Source organism: Arvicola amphibius, chromosome X (genome assembly GCF_903992535.2).
Source record: "Arvicola amphibius chromosome X, mArvAmp1.2, whole genome shotgun sequence".
Lineage (NCBI taxonomy): Eukaryota > Metazoa > Chordata > Mammalia > Rodentia > Cricetidae > Arvicola > Arvicola amphibius.
The window spans coordinates 131,685,085-131,705,854 of NC_052065.1; the positions used below are offsets into that span (position 1 = coordinate 131,685,085).

Genomic DNA, 20,770 nt, shown 5'->3' on the forward strand with positions numbered 1-20,770 from the left:
AGTCTTTTTATATAGCTCTTTTTTTTTTTTTTTTTTTTTGTTTTGTTTTTTGTTTTTTGTTTTTCGAGACAGGGTTTCTCTGTAGCTTTGGAGCCTATCCTGGAACTAGCTCTTGTAGACCAGGCTGGTCTCGCGGTGGTGGCGCACGCCTTTAATCCCAGCACTCGGGAGGCAGAGACAGGAGGATCTCTGTGAGCTCTCTTCTTTAAATGTAATAATATGCTAAACTATGTTCAAGTGTTGAGAGACTGGAGGATCTCAAGGTCAAGTTCGCTATTTGGATAAACCTGAAGGGGATGAAAACAGCTCAGTGTCCTATAGCACATCAGTAGTCACTTTCTTTCCACACCTTGTACTTGATTTCACTGTTTCATTAAAGCAAAGCCGAATTAGCCATTTGCAGACCTTGCCGCTTTGTATTTAATAGGGAAAATAATGTTTCTAGCTTTTTCCCCTGTCCTTTATGACTTATCCCACAGTGAACACTCTTACATGGAGAGTTTCTCTGAGTGGAACTTAGTTATAATTATTGCATTTTGTTTATTTTAGGTAAGCCTTCCCAGTGATCCAAGCTGTGTCGAGGAAATCCTGCGGGTAAGTTTGAACTTTTATTTCTGTGTATTTAAAAAAAAAAAACATAAAACAAAAAAACTTTTATTCTCCTCTTATACATTACATTCAGATTGTAGTTTCCCCTCATTCCTCTCCTCCAAGTTCATCCTGCTCTCTCCCCCAGATTCACTCTTTGCTCCTTTTCCCTTCAGAAAAGAGTAGACCTCCCAGTGATACCCACTAAACATTCCGTAATAAGATACAGTAAGACTGAACAAAACCCACCATATCAGTGCTGCACATGACAACCCAGCAGGAGGAAAAGAATTCCAAGAGCAGGCAAAAGAGTCAGAGATAACTCTCACTCCCATTGGTGGTAACAAAGCAATGTATTAGGAATGCTTGCACTCAACATCCATGCTCCGCTGCTTCTATCGCCTGCCTCATTTCGTACTTCCGATCAATTGCACTCTAATGTCATTAAAATGGTGGCAATTTTGTTACTACTTGTCTGGGGAATAATTTTGAGTCCTAGACAGAAATGCCTCTCACCTTCTTTAGGAAACTTTCCCTATTCAAGCAGCAAACCTCAGTCCTCACCTTTCTGCCTGCTGACTCTTGATAGCTCATCATAGAGCTTTAAAGAAACAAACTGTCAATGCAATATGATTCTGGAGACTGCGGGTGGTGTGCTGAGGAGAGAGGAAAGGGAGACTGACATGTCATGGCATGTATGGGCAGGCACTCCTGCTTATGACAGTGGGAAGAAGAAAGTGGAAATGTGTGGCAGTAACCTTCGTGGAAGTCAAAATACCAGTTTTAAAAAAAGTAAGAAAAATGTATCTACATATTATCTCTGCTGGTTGGCATTATATGCTAATATAGTATTTCAAGAAGATGATTAGTAGGACCAAGTTCCTGCCCTGGACTGACCATTTGTCACTTTTGTGACTTCGTGACTTTGGACAGATAACTTCATCTTTCTGAATCTCCCTTCTTTGTCTGTCAAAGATTATAAAACCATAATTCTCCCATAAACTGTCAAGAAGTAAAGGAGTAAGTTACAAAACAAAACAATCCCACACTAATTAGCAATTATGATTTAAAAAAGGGTTATTTATTTAAAGGAAAAAAGAACTTATAGATCACCATCCTAGACAACAGCCACCTGCATGACCAGGAAAAGCATCTGATAGCCAGAAGCAGAATCCGAAGTAAGCAAGAGAGCACAAGGGCTGCCGCAGCTTATTTTTAAAGCGAAAGATACCACATCCCAGTGGGTTGGTATCTCAAAGGCTTTTGGCTGAAGGAACAAATGGAGCTTCTGCAGCACCTCCCTCTTTTGTATAAGTAAGAGAGTTCTAAACCTACTACAAAATTATGTACAATAAGAACAAATATCCTATTCTAACTATCCTAAGTCTTGTATAATAAATTACTTGGCCAAGTCTTGAGAGGAAAGTAGCTATATTTATCTAGTCTTCAACCCCATCGAAGATCTGAGAAGGGAAATAATGTTACCTGAGTAATTAGGAAGTGCAATCAAACAACTTCCAAAATATGCAAAAAATCACAGAGACAACTGGCTACCTGGGCAATCATCCAAAGTCACGTTTGCACCATTGAAAAAACCAACTTTGGCTAAGGCCTACAATAACAGACAGATTATTTTTAAAGGCAAGAAATATTTCAAAACTGTCTTACCCTGTCTTGGCAAGATTTGACAATTATGCTTATCCATTTCCAGATACTGTGTATTTTGTCAGTAGTTGAGGTATGGGCAGTTCCTTGCCCAGAGGCCGGTTTTGCCAAGAAGAAGACAGACAAGCTCCAAGTGGAGTGTCTTTGGTGTTCAACAATCTATTGGGAATAGATGGGTGCTGCCAGGAGCGATTGTGTCTCACTACCACAGAACTTTAAATTAGCTTAAATGCCATTTTCTACAGCTCTTTGAAGAGGTTGAAGATTATTTATACAGAATATAATCTCTTTGTATCTAAAGAACCTGATTAGTCTAACTATAAATATGACAGACATAGATGATTATTAATCTACAATTCCTAATACCTATCTAAGTTAAAAACTAAGAGAATAAACAACTGTGCAATAAATGAGGACAATGACCTCCAAATGTAAACAATGTATATCATTACATAAGCAATATATAAGTATATTAATCAGAGGTAGAAATGTATCAATACATACATAAACAATATATAAGTATCTTAATCAGAGGTAGAAATGTACACTGCAATATGGTAAATATATATAACAATACTATATATATATATATATCAATACATAGAAAATGTTTTAAAAAGAGGTAGAAGCATGCATGCATATAATATTCAATATAATTTAACTTTGTATCCATATACAAAAATCTATGCCGATGCAATTATCTATAAACAATAACTCACAAATAGCAATCTGTTATACATCCAGTTCCCCCTTTTTAATATATATATATATATATATATCCCTGAGCTTATAAAATTCCTTCCCCAACCCTCAACCATATACTAATTATAATCAACCCCTAAATAATGTCCCCAAACCCAAGGACAACTTTGCTGGGAGAGGGGACGTGGTCCTCTAGAATTACTTCCAGCTGTCATGGGGGTGACAGTCTTTCTGGGGGATCCTGTGAGAGTAAAATGATGGGTAAATTTCAAGATCAGTGTCTTTTAAAATTGCAAATAGTCTCTGAGTATGTTGTAGAGGTCTGGACAGAATGTTGTATAAGATGTTCACCATTTCAGCTAACCAAGTTGGAACTGTCTGTGCAGCTGATACCCGAAACAGGACTTGTAGTAACGCTATCAGTATCATGACGTCATATCAACCATGTGGAGTTGATGTTGTGGGGCCACATCTTCTTCCTGGAAACTCCAAAGATTACTACAGGAAAATTTATTGTTTCTTATGGGAAGCTTAAGCATTATCCATATAGACATATACAGACATATATATTCAATGAAAGGTATGATAAAGACAGGAACAATTATGAGGAAAGGCAAAGAAAGTTTATAAATTTTTATTATTATTATTATTATTATTATTATTATTATTACTATTAAAAATAAGCGGCTGCAGCCAAGTGGGGTTTGCCCCATGTTGGGCGCCAATTAAAGGAGTAAGTCACAAAACAAAACAATCCAACACCAATTAAGAATTATGATTAATAAAACGGTTATTTATTTAAAGGAAAAAAAAACTTACAGATCACCGTCCTAGACAACAGCCTCCTGCACGACCAGGAAAAGCGTCTGATAGCCAGAAGCGGAATCCGAAGCAAGCAAGAGAGCACAAGGGCTGCTGCTGCTTATTTTTAAAGCAAAAGATACCACACCCCAGTGGGCTGGTATCTCAAAGGCTATTGGCTGAAGGAGCAAAAGTAGCTCCCACAGCAAAGTAGTATATAAATGATCATTATTGTGGGCATGTGGAAACCATTCAGGCTTTCTCCCTAGAAAAGAAGACCAAGTCTGCGTCAGTGAAAACTTAGTAACTCCTTTTCCTCACATAAGACTGTAAGTATGACTCTCATTAGCACAGGTTCCTGGGTAAGATATTTCTCAGCATCCTAGTGTTGGGCCTCAACCTTGCTTACATGCTACCTAGGAATAGTGAAGAACAAACAATAAGCTCCTAACAGTCAAGGTGGACTGCTAAATTCTTTCCCCTCCTATGACTGTCTCTGAAACTGCTTCAGCCCAGACTTTGCTTTTGAGCATCAAACAGACTGGTCTTGCCCATCTAATTAGAGATGATAGTGTATAGACTAAAGATAGAGCAGCCACTTTTGTAAGATAAGAACCTAACAATTTGTTCATTATTTGTCCTTGGGGCCCCAGGGCTTGAAAGAAAGCATGGCAGTCATAGTGAAATCTACAAGTATGATACACTCTGGGAGCTTTGCTATTTGCTCTGCCCCATGGAGTAGATACAGGAAATTACATTCAGCCCTTCCATGCTGTCAGCCACCTTCCTTAAAGAAAGGCAACAATGAAAGAAATGACTTACTCAGCAGACATACTATCCTCAGACGTCTCTTGCTCCCCTGAGGGGGTGGGCGCAAGCATAAATGAAGTCCATCAGTCAGTCAGGTCTTTTTCTTTATACCCAGAATGCCATCTAAGAGTCACCACCTTACCTGTCACAGTTGAATTCTCTCCTTTGGGGAAGACCAGACTGGTGCTTAAGTGTTTCCCACATTGACAGTGAGGGAATTAACTAGACTGTCAGAGTCTGAGCACTGAGAGAAAAAGCACATTTTCACTTAAGCATGGAAGGAAAGGCAGGCTGCCTATATAAGTTCATAGATGATAGCAGCATTGGAAAAAGTAACAAAAATCCTTCTGTTGTGCTTAGGAGAGAATCTAGGAAAAATTGGTGCTTTGGTTTCTTTTTTGGTTGTTTGAGTAGCTTTTTCTGAGGGGGAGGGGCATTGATTGTACAGGACTCCAGTTTGTTCATTTTCTTCAGCAGTGTTATAAATGAACACTTCCTCTAATGGAAGACAGGAATGTTTTATTCCCCATACATGCAACAAGCGTTAACTTTCCAAAGTTTATTCCCCAGTTTTTATGACTAATTCTTAATTTTTATAGACCACATTGCATGTCGCATACAGAGCATGCTGTGGGATTTTGTTTCGTTTTAATCACACATACATGCTGCTGGTTTCAGGACCTTTGTTATCTGAAGGTTGTTCTACAATAAATCTATTTGCCATTTTACTCCCCATCTGCCTCCTTCTTAGGGGAAATATTTTTCTTTTTCTAAATTCCTCCCCTGAACCCCTCTGTGCTTTTCAAACTAAATTGATTCAAACACAGGCAAAGTAACTTTTCCTTTTCTCAGTTCTCCTCCTGAACCCTTCTGTGCTTTTCAAACTAAATTAATTGAAAGGCAGACTTATCTCTCCTAGGTAAAGTGACTGTATAGCCAAAAGATCTGATTCTAGCCCCCTGAGGAGGAAGAACTGGCTCCCAGTTGCTGTTGACATTCCTTTCCTTCAGTCTGTTTATCTAAACCACAAAGGATGAATATCCCCTTTCTACCCATCTCCCAAGGAAGGAATTTTTTATTAATTATATTTGTTCTTTGACAATTTGTTATATATTGTATATAACGCACTCTGTTACGCTTCTCACCCACAATCTCTTATCTCTTTCCACCCCTGTCAACCACTCCTTCTATCAAGTTCTTCCCCACATTTATCTCATGTTATGTTTCGTGACAGTAGTCACTGTGCAAGCTATTTGAATACGTATATTTTAGTTATTATGCTTTTCCTAACTTCCCTTCCTCTCTAATCCTCTTTCTCTACCATATATGAAAACACTGGAACAGATTTTTGGATGAGCCAGTTGTGACACCCTCTGTCTACCTCATGCAGCCCTTTGGTCTCCCAGTAAATAGAAATGCTTTTGCCTCCTACTTTCTATTTTGGCCCCATTTTTCAAAATACTATTTAAGTTCAAACCAACTCACTTTCACTGAAAGCCCTTCTCACCATTTCTCTGAAAATGGACTCATCTTCCCTTCAGAACAGCATTTCAACTCCCCTTTCTTTGCACTCCTAGCTGCCTAAACTTCTAGTACTTTCCTTCTTGACTTCATGCCCTTGAAGGCACAGTCTCATTACAACAGGCTAGCTGGACCTTATAGGTAACTTACTTTCCTGTGGTAGGTGACTACAGTTCAAATCACTTCAACCTTATTATGTTTATTGAGAAAATAAGATAGTCCTTTATAATTCCAGTAAGTCAAAATCCCCAAGGTTAAATGACCTGCAGTCAAGGTTAGAGCTTACATGAGGTAGAAGTAGAATAAAATGTAGTCTTCTTTGTTGTCTAAATCTAGTGACCATGGTACAGTGTTTAGCTGTCAACTGCACTGCTGCCAGCTTTCATTGAGAATCTCTTAAAAATTATCAAAAAATTTGCTTCAGACAGTGACTGACATTCCTTACATTTTTAAAGAACACTGATAACAACATAGTTTGAGCAAGCAAGTCTCAACAACAGTTCTTTTTTGCCATTCTTGAATATTACAAGTCTCATTTCAACTAATAATAAAGAGAGCAGTAGCAAACATACTACCAGTGATAAAAGAAGTAATAAAATTAATATCTGAACAGCGCTTACATGCATTTATTGAATCTTCAGGAAACCCTTCAGAGGTTGCACTGTTTATCATATTTATGTAACTGAGAAGAGTCAAACTCTGAGAAGAAAAGCCATTGCCCTAAGTCACAGTTCCCCAGGTCTCAATAACCATCCTGACTTCTTGTGCATTTGGCTTACCTCAATTTGTCTTTATTTAATAGGCTCCAGTTCACCTTATGGTTAATATTATAATGTCCCTAGTGAATTATGTATTTTCCTGCTGTTATTTCCTTAATTTGTACAAATTAAATTATGCCAACATATTTAAATTTTTCTTCAAACACACTAGAATTCACCCAGATACAAAACATCATAAAACTGACTTAATCCTACAAAGCAAGCTACATTACTTAAGTGGATTTGGTACTTCACAAGAATATTATTGCTGAGTATAAATTGTACAAATCAGAAACATGAAGGCAACTATTTGTGTAGTGCATCCTAGCCTATGTACTTGTTTCTATCAGTGTACCATTTGCTCTTTAGAGTCAAGCTACTCTCTAGCACAAACAGAAATAAAACATAACAATAGCTCTACCCCAGTGATGGCATTTCGCAGTTACAATTCATCTATCATACAGGGATTCCTAGACAGCTTGTAAGTAATAATATGGGCAACACCAGCAGCCTCTTTTCTGAGCTCTATGGGATTTTATGCATCATAGAATCATCATTTCTGGGAGCATTAAGCCAATGAAAGTAGCATGCTCTAAATGCTACTAACTAAAGATGAATGTTCAGTGATTATTTGCTCTGCAACAATATGATTTATTTGTTTCTAGCAAGAATTTACATAAAATGTCAACAAACTATCAATTAAATCCTTTCTAGAGTCAAAAATGCAGATAGTATGTGTCTCTTAGATTTGATGATGAACAGATTGTGCTCACGAGCAAAGTACCTTCTGTAGATGATAATTTCATAGGCAAACATCTGTAAGGGTAATTCACTGTTTATGAGAAATGCTGAATTTGCTATCTAGGATTTAGGAAATGTATTTGATAAACTGTACTTTCTTACAATTTCCCCTGCCAAAACTGTACTTTCCTACAATCTCCCCTGCCATATTGATCAGGTTGGTAAAGACCTACATGGGCAGCACTTTTTGATTACAGCTGGTTTGTGTCTCTACAGAATACTCATTACTTTTCTATTTTTGTTTACAGTTTTACCATGGAAAAAACTTACGAAATAATTACAGGACAGCCATATACAGTACTTGTTATTTTTAACCTTTAACAGGGTTAATGAAAAAGTCTATATGAAGAAGAAGATAAAACGGATCAGAGAACAAAATTGGTCAGACAATTATGCCTGAAAGAAAATTTGATTATATTATCATAATTATACCGAGTAATCAAGGACCTTTCAGTAAAATTTCTCTTACAGATTTAACCAATGTTTAGGCAATTGATTTTATATCCTGTCAAATGAATGTGTAAATAGTGTTCAGACTGAGCTCATGTAGGAGATTTTCTATATAATTGTCTTAAATATTAATCTTTCTGGACTGTCTCTAAAAGCATCTATCCCATTCTGGTATGGGCTTTTAAAATTATAGTTTCTTTGAAATGCTGATATAATAGTCCATCCATGGAAGACAACAATTACTAAATATAATTTAGACTATAATTAATGTTAACATTGATAGAGTCAAATAAATGAACTAACTAATGATTGTACCCTCACCTAATCTGATGACTAGCTCTTACCTAATGATACTGTGAAATATGTAAATTTGTCAGCAAGTGAAAATGCCCTTGACTGAGTAAATTGTATGGAGTACTACCTTTCTGAAGCTAATTCAAACCACTAATGGAATTAATAAGAACCATGAACATGTGAGACGAGCTATTCATAGAACCAAATTAGCCTATAAGAGATATTACCCATTATTTGCTTCCCAGTAATCATTTCCTCTTTTCTCAAGCACAAACCAACCCAGAAAAAAGAGAGCTAAATTTAATTAGAAAAACTATTATGTGAACAATGAAGGTAAACCATCCAATGTGCTTCCAAATGCACTCACAGCCTGTCAAGCAGTTTAAATATTTTCATGTGCAATATGGGGGGTTACGGCTAGCATACAAGATGAATTTTAAATTATTTTCAGACGTCATTGGGAAAGTGAGCAATGTGAGTAACGAGATGACTGGCTCAGTGAATCATGATGACCTGTCACACATGGGAAGATGTCAGGAAAGAGATGATGTCAAATACCAGTTACTTAGCAACAGAACATTTAGCTACCCAGGGAGGGAGCAAGAATGGTCCTTCTAAAATAGCTGAGTAAATATATGCATCCTATATATTTTAGGTGAGCTATAAAAGTAAGTCTGTTTTCTGTCAACCTGTTTCCTTTTGTGAATATGGTGATTCATTATTTTCCATTGAATTGGATGAAAGCAGGTGAATTTGAGTCATGTGTAAAATTTACACCTGCTTTCTGTATCTTGGGTATACAGAAAAGGGTAACAAAACAATGTATTGGTTTAGCAAAGAGAGTTCTAGGTTTATCTTAAAGGAGAAATAGCTTTTGACTTTTGCTTGGGAACTAACATCTTGATCCTGGCTTTGCCAGTATAATTTGGATGGGAGAAAAAAATGGTAAAACAAGAAAGTCTGCCATTCTATTTGTAGCTTTGTAAATATATGACCAGTGTCTAGAAAAAATGCATAAAAGTGGCAACCTTCTCATAATTAGTATGGTAGGCATCTTCTAGTTTAGAAATAAAACATGAAAGAATAAAGAAAAGATAAGACCATCTGTTACATATAAAAAGCATTATGGAGGCATCCAGATTAGTACCAACTGGATTTCTCCATGTCCTGAGTCTGAAACATGTGGTTGCTTCAGCAATAAGGTCTTACCTTTAAGTTCTAGGTGGCAGCCAAGGGAAATGGTCATAGTCTATGCTATTTTGGAAGAGTTTTGGACTTTTCCCCTGAACAAAAATTTGAAAGAAAGTATTCCCATGCCTGGCACTGGGGTCAGTCACATTCATACATACAAGCAAAACTAAATGGACTCAGTAGGTTGTGTGCATGAGTTTGTGTATATGTGTGTATCTGTGTGTGCATGTGTCTCTGTGTGTGTATGAACATACATACATATATACATACATCTGTGTATCTTTGTGTGTGGTAGTCAGGATTCTCTAAAGGCACAGAACTAATATTGTGAAATATATGGGATTAATTAGAGTGGCTTAAAGGCTATGCTCTGAGTAGTACAACAATAGCTTTTGACAGAAAGGCTAAGAATACGGTAGGTGTTCCATTGACAAGACAGGCAGCAGTCCCATTCTGGTGAGGAGTCTTGGAAGATTCCTAGAGAATTTATAATCTCCAGTCTACGTTGGAATTGTGAAGAGCTATTGTCTAATACCAGCGAAGGACTGTCTTAGCAACAGGGTAAATGAACTTGCCAGTGAAAGTGAGAACAAGCAGGCACCAAGCAAAAACTTCCTTCTTCTATGTTCTTTAATGTGGACTGCCACAAGAAGGTGTGACCAAGATTTAGGGTCCCACCTCCAGTAATGAAATTAAGAAAATCCCTCATAAGCATACCCAGCTGCGTGGGCTTTAGCTAATTCCAGATATAGTCAAGTTGACAACTAAGATTATCCATAATGCCATAATTGTGTGTGTGTGTGTGTGTGTGTGTGTGTGTGTGTGTGTGTGTGTTAAACAACAATAATTAAAGACTAGGTCCTGAATTTAAAAGGTTATAGGGGACATATGGAAATTAGGAAGGGAAGAGGGTAGCATATAAATGATGTAAAATACAATACTCATGTATAAAATGTCCAAAATATGTTATAGAATATTTGAAAAATAAGCCTAAACTCCATAATTTATCTTACTAAAAGAAATCCACAAGACTATGCCATAGTTGATTCTTGGAGTTTCAAAAAGGATAAAAGTTAAAAGGTGACTCCTAGTCATATGTCTGGATCACAACAACATTGATATTGAGGATTTAAAAATCTAAAAGCAATATTGGAATAAAGAGAATGAATTTAAAGGGTAGAGAACAGAACTCCCACTGACCAAGTTTGACACCAAGTTTGAAAATTGGGTAAGGCAGAATTGAATGAGAAATTCCATCAATAATACATAATTGTAAAAAAAACACTGTTTGTAAAGTAAATGGAAGATTTAGATGCTACATTAGAAATAGGTCACAGATATAACAGTGGTCCATAAGAGAGAAATAAAAACAAAAGGCAAGCACTCTCACAGACTCATCTATTTTAATAAGAATTACTCCTTGCTTGAAATTCATCTGCATCCCTCACTGGTCCTAGAATTCTTGTTACTGAAAATTTAGCCATAGTAACAAAAAATCACTATAAGATCTAAGTACAAATCTGCACATATAAGTGAGGTAACCCAGATCCAGAAAGACAATTATCATATGTACTCACTCACAAGTGGTTTTTAAACATAAAGCAAAGAAAACCAGCTTACAATTTACAATTCCAGAGAACCTAGACAACAAAGAGGACCCTAAGAGAGACATTCATGGATCTAATATACATGGGAAGTAGAAAAAAACAAGATCTCCTGAGTAAATTGGGAACATGGGAAATGGAAGAAGGAGAGGGGGAAAGAAGGTAGTGGAGCAGAGAAAAAATATATAGCTCGATAAAACAATAGAAAAGAAAAAAACAAATTCACACATACATGGGGGAAATGTAGCAGGAAAAATAATGCCATGGCACTAATATAATAGTAAGGATTTGTTAAAACAACAACACTAAGTGACAAATGTTTACAGTGTACAAGAGCATTATCCCACAGCAGATCACTCTCTATAAAAATATCTTACCTCTTAAAAAGCATGAATCTCATTTTGGATTTCTTGAGTCATTTCAAGCAAACTCTTTACAAGAATAGTGTGACTTAATTATTTTAAACAGAAAAGAAGAAAAATTGTTTGGCAAATATTTTTAGAAAAGTTAACCAAGGATAAATATGACAAAATATCATATAAAAGCAAAGTAGAAGAATAATATCACTCAAGAATATTGATCCTAAGACTTGTAAAAGAATATTGACATAGAAAATCAGGCAACCCAAAATGAATCCACAGCCTCTCACTTCCTGTGGAAAGAAAAGCAAACCTTCTTCTCCAAAGCAACGTATCTTTTGACTTAAATTTTGACATCAAGGCATTTTGATTAAACCTTATTTTTTAATCCAGAATGAATCCACAGCCTCTCACTTCCTGTGGAAACAAAAGCAAAATCTCTTCTCCAAAGTAACATACCCTTTGACTTAAATTTTGAAGTCAAGGAATTTTCAAAATATATAGGTTGAATTAATCCAGCATCATTAACAATCAAATATCTATTAGCAGCGATTGTTCCTTCCGCAGCAGTCAAACAATTTAAAAACAACATAATAACATACAGTATCCAAATTCTTTGTGCATTTTCCATCTTTACAGGAAACTAGGCTGGGCAGAAGGATATTGGGAGTGAGGTTTTTCTCCTGAACCAAGGTGTGCTAGGTTTGGGTTCCAATTCCTAGAGCTGGAATTCCAATCCCAGCTCTGGCCTGGGTTGGTGGCTAGAAAGCCTCAGGAAAATGGCTCTTTTGTAAATTTGGGCCCCAAAAAGTTGGGTGCCAAATGAAGCATGATTATTAAAAACACAATTAATAAAAAATCAGGGTCAGAAATTGGGGTTCAACTTAAAAATTTAAAAAGCCAAACAGCCAGCTACTGGCTCTTACCTCAACCTTGGTCTGAAATGGCGATTCTGCCTCCCAGAAACTCAGAATGAGACTGTTTGTTGAAAGCTGTTTCCTCTCATTTTATAATCCTCCCTAGGACTCAGATTAAAGGGGTGCACTACCATCATTAAAGGCATGCACCACCCAGTTTTTATGGCAACTAGTGTGGCCATTGGGATTAAAAGTGTGTATCATTATGGCTACTGAGATTAAAGGTGTGTGTTACCATAATGTAGTCTGTAAGGCTGACCAGTGGGACTGTTTTACTCTCAAATCTTCAGGCAGTCTTTATTTATTAAAATACAATTGAAATGCCACTACAGGTACCTAGTTCTACCATAAAAATTTCACATATAATAAGCCATAGAATCACCAAACTAATGTTTGAAAGCAAATCTAAAATAATCCTCCCATTAGAGATAATGAAATTGAAACACTTGGAGTTTGCAAATTCAGTAGTTAACCAGAAGCAGAAAGAGTCAAGATCACAATCTAGGTAGACAGTATCCAATGTCAATTATGTATTGTGCATAAGGATATGGGATTAAAGGTTTTGGTTTTATGTGACTATTAGGGACTTAGCCCCTGACTCAGTGGACAATAGAGAAACTAAAAAAAGATAGCTAACAATCCCACAGGAGAGAATCAGGAAAACAGCTTTACTAGATGGGCCATGCCTAATAAAATGCAGTTTCACAGCAGTGTTAATTATATGAGGATACTCTAAGTACCCTGATATCTAGGTTAGACAAAAAAGAGTAATCAGTGACATTTATGTTACACACACACACACACACACACAGAGAGAGAGAGAGAGAGAGAGAGAGAGAGAGAGAGAGAGAGAGAGAAAGAGAGAGAGAATTTTGTCAAAGTATCTGTACTGCTCTGTGTTTACAACAGCAGTATACGAATCAATTGTCGGGTTCCTTACCACGTTTACAAATAATCAACTTATTTATATATTTGCTTAACATTCTGTAATGTATGTGGAGTGATTTATCATTGTGGTCATGAATTATATTTCTTAAATGACAAATGATGTTGAACATCTTTTGTGAGCTTATTTTCCATATGTGCTTTTAAAATATGTCTACTCAGATCATCTGTCAATTAAAAATCATTTGCTTTTTTTAGCTTTTAATTTGATCTTGAGTTTTTGTTATATTTCTGGATTATGATATTTTGTCAGATATGTAATTTGGAAATATTTCCTTAAGACTGTAACATGTATTTATATTTCTCTTGATGCAGTCCTTTAAGGGAATGTTTTTAATTTTTATAATATCCACTATATCTTTTGTTTTTCTTTAACGGGCTATGATTTCAAAGTAAAGTCTATTTCTTTCATTAATCCTAGGTCGTAATATTTGTTCACCACAGTTTTTGTTTCCGTATAAGAATTTTGTTTAGGTCACTGATCCATTTGAATCAGTTTTGGTATGTGGCATGAGATTAGTGCTTTAGAACTACACCTCAAATACTTTTTATCTTCTTTAATTGAATTTCTTTTGCTTTGCATGTTTTAAAAGTTAAATAAGTATTTTTCTTGTAAGCAAGTACACATTTTCCCATTAGTCCATGCCCCAAACTCTCTGTCAGTACCATAATTCCTTGATATGTATAGTTTTAGAGTAAGTCTTAAAATAGAGTACCTTGAATCATCATCTTTTTTTTTTTTTCCTCATGGTTTATTTTTTTTTATATTTAAAAATTTCCATCTCCTTCCCTCCTCCTCCCCCCTCCCTCCCCTCCTTCTCCCCTTTCTCTCCCCTCCTTCTCCCCCTTCCCTCCCCTCCCCTCCACCCATACCTCCCCTCCCTAAAGGGTTTAACTAGTTGGTCTTCTTTTCCTTTTCACATGAATTATACTGTTTACATTCGCAAAGAATCTAGCCGGAGTATTTGTTGGCATCACAAGACATTTAGCGACCATTTTTTCTTATGTCTTTTAAGTTATGAATGCAACTTCTTTGTCATCTCAAGAAAACACTGCTTCACAACAGTACTCCCTAACTTCTAGCTTTTATAATCTTTCTGCCCCTCTTTGTTCTGTGATGGTTGCCGAGACATAGGAAAAAGGGTGTGCTGCAGATACCCATTTAGGCCTGAACACTCCTTTGTCGAAGTTCTCGAGTTGAATGTTTTTGTCTTCTATACTAAATAATCTCATCAATCAAAGAGGAAAAAATAAACAACTACTCTACCACATTCAGGAGTAAATTTAAAACAGCAACATAAATGAATCATTCAGTAAATACTAACCCCTGTCCTCAATATCATGCATGCTTTTACTGGATTGCTATGCTTACTTTTTTTCATTACTCTTCTGAATCTCTACATTTTCAAAATATACCTTTGAACTTCATTTTTCAACCATTTATGATTTAGCTGGAGTTTAAATTGACCTTACACTTTTCTTAATTATTAAAGATATAAGCACCATAAATATCATTATCATGTATGCTATGTGTATATAAATATTCATGTGTATGCATGCAAATACACATGCATGCATGTCTATGCACACACATGTGAATAACAGAGCTTGACACAGAGTGCCATTTGCTCTCAGCCTTGTTTTATTCTCACTGAACCTATATATCATTGATTTAGCTAGACTGTCTGGCCAGACAGCCCCAAGGATTTTCATGTCTCGGCCCTCTCAACCCTAGAGTTACAGGGTTAAGGAGAGTGGGGCACTACCATGAGTGACTTTTTTAATGTAGGTATTGAGGACAAAAACTCAGATCCCCTCACTGTAGGGCAAGCACTGTAGGAACCTAGCTGCCTCCGCAGTAGCCCTGAATATCTTTAACACAATAAACATGTTTGATTTGTTGTAGACAAGGTTCATAACACACTTTGAAGCTTTGCAGTTTGTCATATGTGCTGAATTAACCCAGAGCCTAGCCATGTTGATTTTTGTCTGCTACATAATAATTTCTGTGAGTTGCTTACAAATTTCTTACCAAGTTTTATTTTTTAAGATTTTTTTATAATGGTTTTCCTTCAGGAAAGCAGAGGAGACTACATAAGCAAGAGCTACCCGCAAGGGTGCTGTGGTAGGGGTGGGGCTCATGTCTGGTTATCTGGCAGGAAAGATGTAGGTGGCTATTGTCCAGTATTAAACCACTGGCTGACAACTGGCTGTTAACAAGAGGTTAGAAAGTGATTACAAGCAACAGCCTGAACCCAGGCCTGAGGAAGGTTTCTGTGTAAGTGGAGATCCCTCCCGGCCAGCCATACATTTACCTGCTAGAACCTCACCAGTGAGGGGTTTGATTTCATTTCTTTTGAATGTTCTACTGAGCCCAGAAATAATGAGAGAGCAAAAGTACAGCCAGATTATTGGCTGGAGGTCTCTTTCCATGAAAATAGGTATTACTTCTAATCTGCCAAAGCAAGCCAGCCTTCGTTTCTTCTAAAAGCAATTGTCATGAACTCCTCATTACAATATTTTTCCTGATGTGATAAGTGTAAACTACAAGAAAGTTCCCATGTTTGAAAAGCTGCAGCAGCCTTTAGTAATGGAGTGCTGACACGCAGCAAAGCCTTGGACTCTGGGTTATAGTAAAAGTTTCCTTCTTCTCCCCTTGGCCTGCAGCTGCTGTTCACTAGTGCCTTCCACGCACAGTCCAACCTGGCTTTCTAAAGAGCAGTTATGTTGCTATATCTGTGCAGTGCTAGTCTCCAATAGTAGAACAGCAACAAATCCTCTTGGTAATTTTTAGAAGATGATAATAAATTTCATGTTGCCCTTTTAGGAATAAAAAAGACTGACAAGTTTGTTTATGCTCTACTTTGAACAATAACTACCAATTTTCATTATCTTATATATATTCTGCTCACTAATATTCTGCCTACTGCTAGCACAGATGGACCCCATGCCTAGGCCTTCTCTATCCTGTTAACTCTTAGACACCTTATAGAAAGTGTACACTATATAAATGATATTTGAATGAACAAGTTTAGATGTAGATCATTAAATATACTGCTTGGAGAAAAGACAATGAAGGTATGGCATTCCTTCTATTGATTTGCCTGAACTGCACAGAGAGGTGCAACTGGAGAGCAACTATAAAAGAAGCTTCTCATTTTAGGAGGATATAGAACAGCATTCCACCTAGAAAATAACTGCAAAAGAAAAAGAAGCATGGCCATAACATTATGAAAGACTCGGGGTGTGGCTTGAGTCTTTTAAGTGTTAATCATTTAAGTATATTTATATCAAAATAATTTGAAATAGAAGAGCTAGATACAGGATAGTGTTATAAAAAGAGTGGTAGTACTCTGTTGTCAAACTTGGCTTAAGAATTGAGAAGACGAGTTCAAAGGTAAGAGCTAAACACTGAGAATCTCAGAATCCTCAGATGTTTGAACTGACCACTGAGCAGAAACTGTAACTGGACTTCTATTTGATCCCAATCTGTGTAAAACTACTTTCCAGATGGCCAGTTCTTGTATTTCTACCCCTTGAATTTGTGTTAATCTTATCTTTATCACAGACACCAAACAATTTAACATTGGACAGTCTAATGGCCTTTCTTAGCAACGTGGGGAGTCTCCTGTTCTGACTAATTCGACCCAATTTATACAGGCTTCCCTATAAGAACTGAAGTTTACAAGGTCAGCACCTGTTAGGAATGCCAAACGTGTCTGCTCCATAAACGATGGCCTCCCTCAGGTTGCAGCAGTTTGGCAGTATATAGTTTTCTTCTCTTTCACTGCTCTCTATGAGGAGCTTTCTCTGAAGTGTATGAGGATAGGATGTGTGGGAAAGTAGTGACCCAAAAGAATTTGTACAGACGCTGCGAGATGTGGTAGTGCACTCCTTCAATTCCAGCACTCTGGAGGCAGAGGCAGGCAGATCTCTCAGTCAGAGGCCTGTCTGGTCTATAGAGTAAGCTCCAGGACATCCAAGGCCACACAGAGAAACCCTGCCTTGAAATACAAAATATAAGACAAACCAAACAAAAGTTGCACAGACGCTTTACTCCTTGTTATAAAAGTTCTCATTACGTTCATTGTGGTCTGATTGAGCACACGAGATAATTCTGTGGCACTGATGATCATGCTTCCCACTTGTAACTTAGAACTAGGCTCTTTTCCTGTATAAACTTGGTTTGGGGGCTTTCAGAATGAAAATAACCTATATGAGCCATACATTTTCTACCCATAGTTGTAGAGCAGGGATAGTTTTTCCAGATTTCCTGAAACAGTTTTTAGCCCTGAAAAGTTTGAATAAAGCCAACAATTACGTATTTAAAGAAGTTATTGTCAGGAGTTTAGTAACAAGTCAGTGAAAGCATAAATTCATTTTAATGTTTAAAAGAATTAGTCTTCGTTTGTGTGGTGCATTGCATTTGGTATTGGGCTGTTGTTATGTCACTATTTGGAAGTTGTATTTAATGTAACAGCTGATTTTCTACTTTCTTGTTGCCAGCATGCACAGGAATCAGGGCTCCGATCTCTGGAGGCTGTTGTAAAAGCATTACAAACAGAAGAATGTTCTTCAGTCAAGTGTGGGACAGTGTTCTGACCACTAGAAAGGCTTGGCAGGAATAGATAGTGATCAAACCCAGAGAATTCTTTGCTTCCACTGTTGTTGGACTTTTCAAGTCAGCCAAATTAAGATGTAAGCAGCCTCATTGTGAGACAGCAGACTCTCCTCCAACAACCTCCCCAAGCCTGATTTTTGGAAGAATAATGAATTTCCTCAGCAAATTCGATTGTCTATGTTTATATCACACAGACACACACACACACACACACACACACACACACACACACACACACACACTTGCGCGCACAGGAGCAGGAGAGAGACAGAGACAAATCCACAATCAGACATCTGTCTTCTTTTACATATTGTTGATTGTACAGAGATGAACAATGTGCAGCTCACTCCCCTGCCCCTTCCTAGAAATCCCCTTTCCATTATTCTCAGTAGTGAACATCCCACCTTAAACAACTGAGTATTCATTCACTGTTTTCTAAGATAGAAAAGTCAGAGGTTGGAGGGCTCACATGATTGGAATTTCTTGCTTAGTCTGAACCAAAATTGTTCCCTAATACCTTTTACTCATAGTGAAACAGAAGGACAGGGTGTCCTGAGTATGACAGGAACTCTCCCAGCTCAGGTATGTATTTTGCTTGGAGAGATAGTGTCTGACAAAAATCAATGGCCCTCAGAGCCAACCAAGGTTTCTGGGATCTCTGTCTCTTGAAGTTAAATAAGAAATTAAAGGGCAATAGGAAGATGAGTTTAGAAAAGAGTTTTATTATAGGATTACAGACGTGAGTTAAAATGAAAAGAGGGGGAGGCTGGTGTAGCAGAACCACCAAGCTGCTACGCTAGTGTCTTTTATGGGACTTAAGTCAAAACTGTTGTGAGATATATGGATATGAATGAGTCAGTCCAGTCAATCCACCTATTAGAGGTTCAGTTCTGCATAGGTTCCAGTTAAGATTACTCATTTAAGTTGTGTAGAGGAAGAAAGAAGATATCAAGAAACTAGATTAGAAATAAGTGTTATTTTCTGATATTACTGGCTTCTGGTTAAGAAAAAACCAAGGGCATTCCTAATTTGGGGTCAAGGTAAGACTGCCCACTTTTGAGGTCCTCACCCTAAAACTGCTTGATCAGTTTCTGTCTCCTGTTCTCCTCATAAAGCTCGTCCATAAAGCAGATCCCGAATCTCTTCCTCTGACAGCCTTCACCTGTCTGGCAATATTATTCTGACAGCTTCTAACTGTCCTTCTCTAGAGTATTCCTGTTCTCCTGCTGAAATGGCAGGTCTAGGGTAATTTAATTTCAAATGGTTGCATTTTCATAGCACATCCAGCAGAATTATTACCTTCTACGTTGTGGAGATTGTAATTAATGTTACCTAAGATAGGATGGGTTCTTTCAACTCCAAAAACATTTCCAGTTGAAATTAGGGGATCAACTCAAATTTTTATGGGACTATGCCATGAATTATACCAAAATTAGGTAGTCTTTTGCACTTGGTTCATTCACTCCTAATAAAAACCATCCTATGTTTCAAGGCCAATGTTTCAAGATCACTCCACATCTGATTACTCTTGTCCTGATACATTGACTTTCTACATGCTCTTGCAAATTATTAATTGAATTATATGACTTTTTAAAGTGTAAAACATGGTGGTATTATTTGACTTTTGTTTTTAGGAAACTGGTCAACTGGATATTGTGTGACTTTCCCTTGGGAGACAAAGATACACTTACTTACTTATTGAGAGAATCATCAACAGAACAAAGAAGGTATTCCGTTCTAGTCCAGACTGGTGAACCAATGAGTTTATAGGGGTTACTTATAGGAGCATTGACTCAAAAGTAGCTGCATTGTAAAGCTATCCCACTCTTTCATGGCCTACTCATGGTGAGCTGTATCACTGAAGAGAGATATATTCTAGCATCCTCCCACTTGCACACACACAGGACCACATGCAGATGGGGCAAGAAGACGGGGTAAATGGGATCTCAGATGACTCTGTCTGGTCCTTTACGAAAATGTTATTTGTGCCATACCATTACCACAGGCCTAACTGTGAGTTGTATTGTTCTGCTTATTTCTTTGTAATAACAAAGAGCCAGGGTTGTAGTGTGGAGCTGTGGGCCGGCTTCCCGCCGCCCAGCTCCCGGCCACCGGCTAGCTTATGCCCCAAAATAACGACACACAAATTGTATTCTTTTAAACACTGCCTGGCCCATTATTTTCGGGCTCTTACTCACATCTTGACTAACCCATATCTAATAATCTCTGTAGCACCACAAAGTGGTGCCTTACCAGGTAGATTCTAGCGTACGTCCATCTTGGGCCAGAGCTTCATCGCATCTGGCTGCAGAGGCAGGGCAACTCTCACTTCCTTCTTCCTGTTTTGTCTACTCCACCCACCTATTTTCTAACCTATTAGGCCAAGCAGTTTTCTTTATTAATTAACCAATGAAATCAACAGATTGATAGAAGACCCGCCTCCATCATTTCCCCTTTTTCTGTTTAAACAAAAAGGAAAGGCTTTAACTTTAACATAGTAAAATTACATATAACAAAACAGTTATCATGCAAAAATTAGTTACAATATTTATATCTACTTTATCTTTTATCATAACAAAGGAAAACAACTATAACTATCTATTTTTCTTCAGCTCCATCAAAGACTCCAGAAGGACACAATATTACCTAAGTAAATAAGAAATATGCTATTTCCAAACTCTAGAAATCACAGAGACATCTCGCTGCCTGGACAGTCACCCAAAGTTCTTTTGTATTGTTGGGG

General features: G+C 37.3%; 1 protein-coding gene across 1 annotated transcript in view; it reads left to right on the forward strand.

Annotated features, from left to right (window-relative positions):
- Positions 1-20,770, forward strand: part of Aff2 (AF4/FMR2 family member 2) — a 482,794-nt gene that overhangs the window by 283,628 nt on the left and 178,396 nt on the right. Inside the window, 1 exon segment of the mRNA XM_038315895.1 lies at positions 550-594. Coding sequence (XP_038171823.1) covers positions 550-594 — 45 coding nt within the window.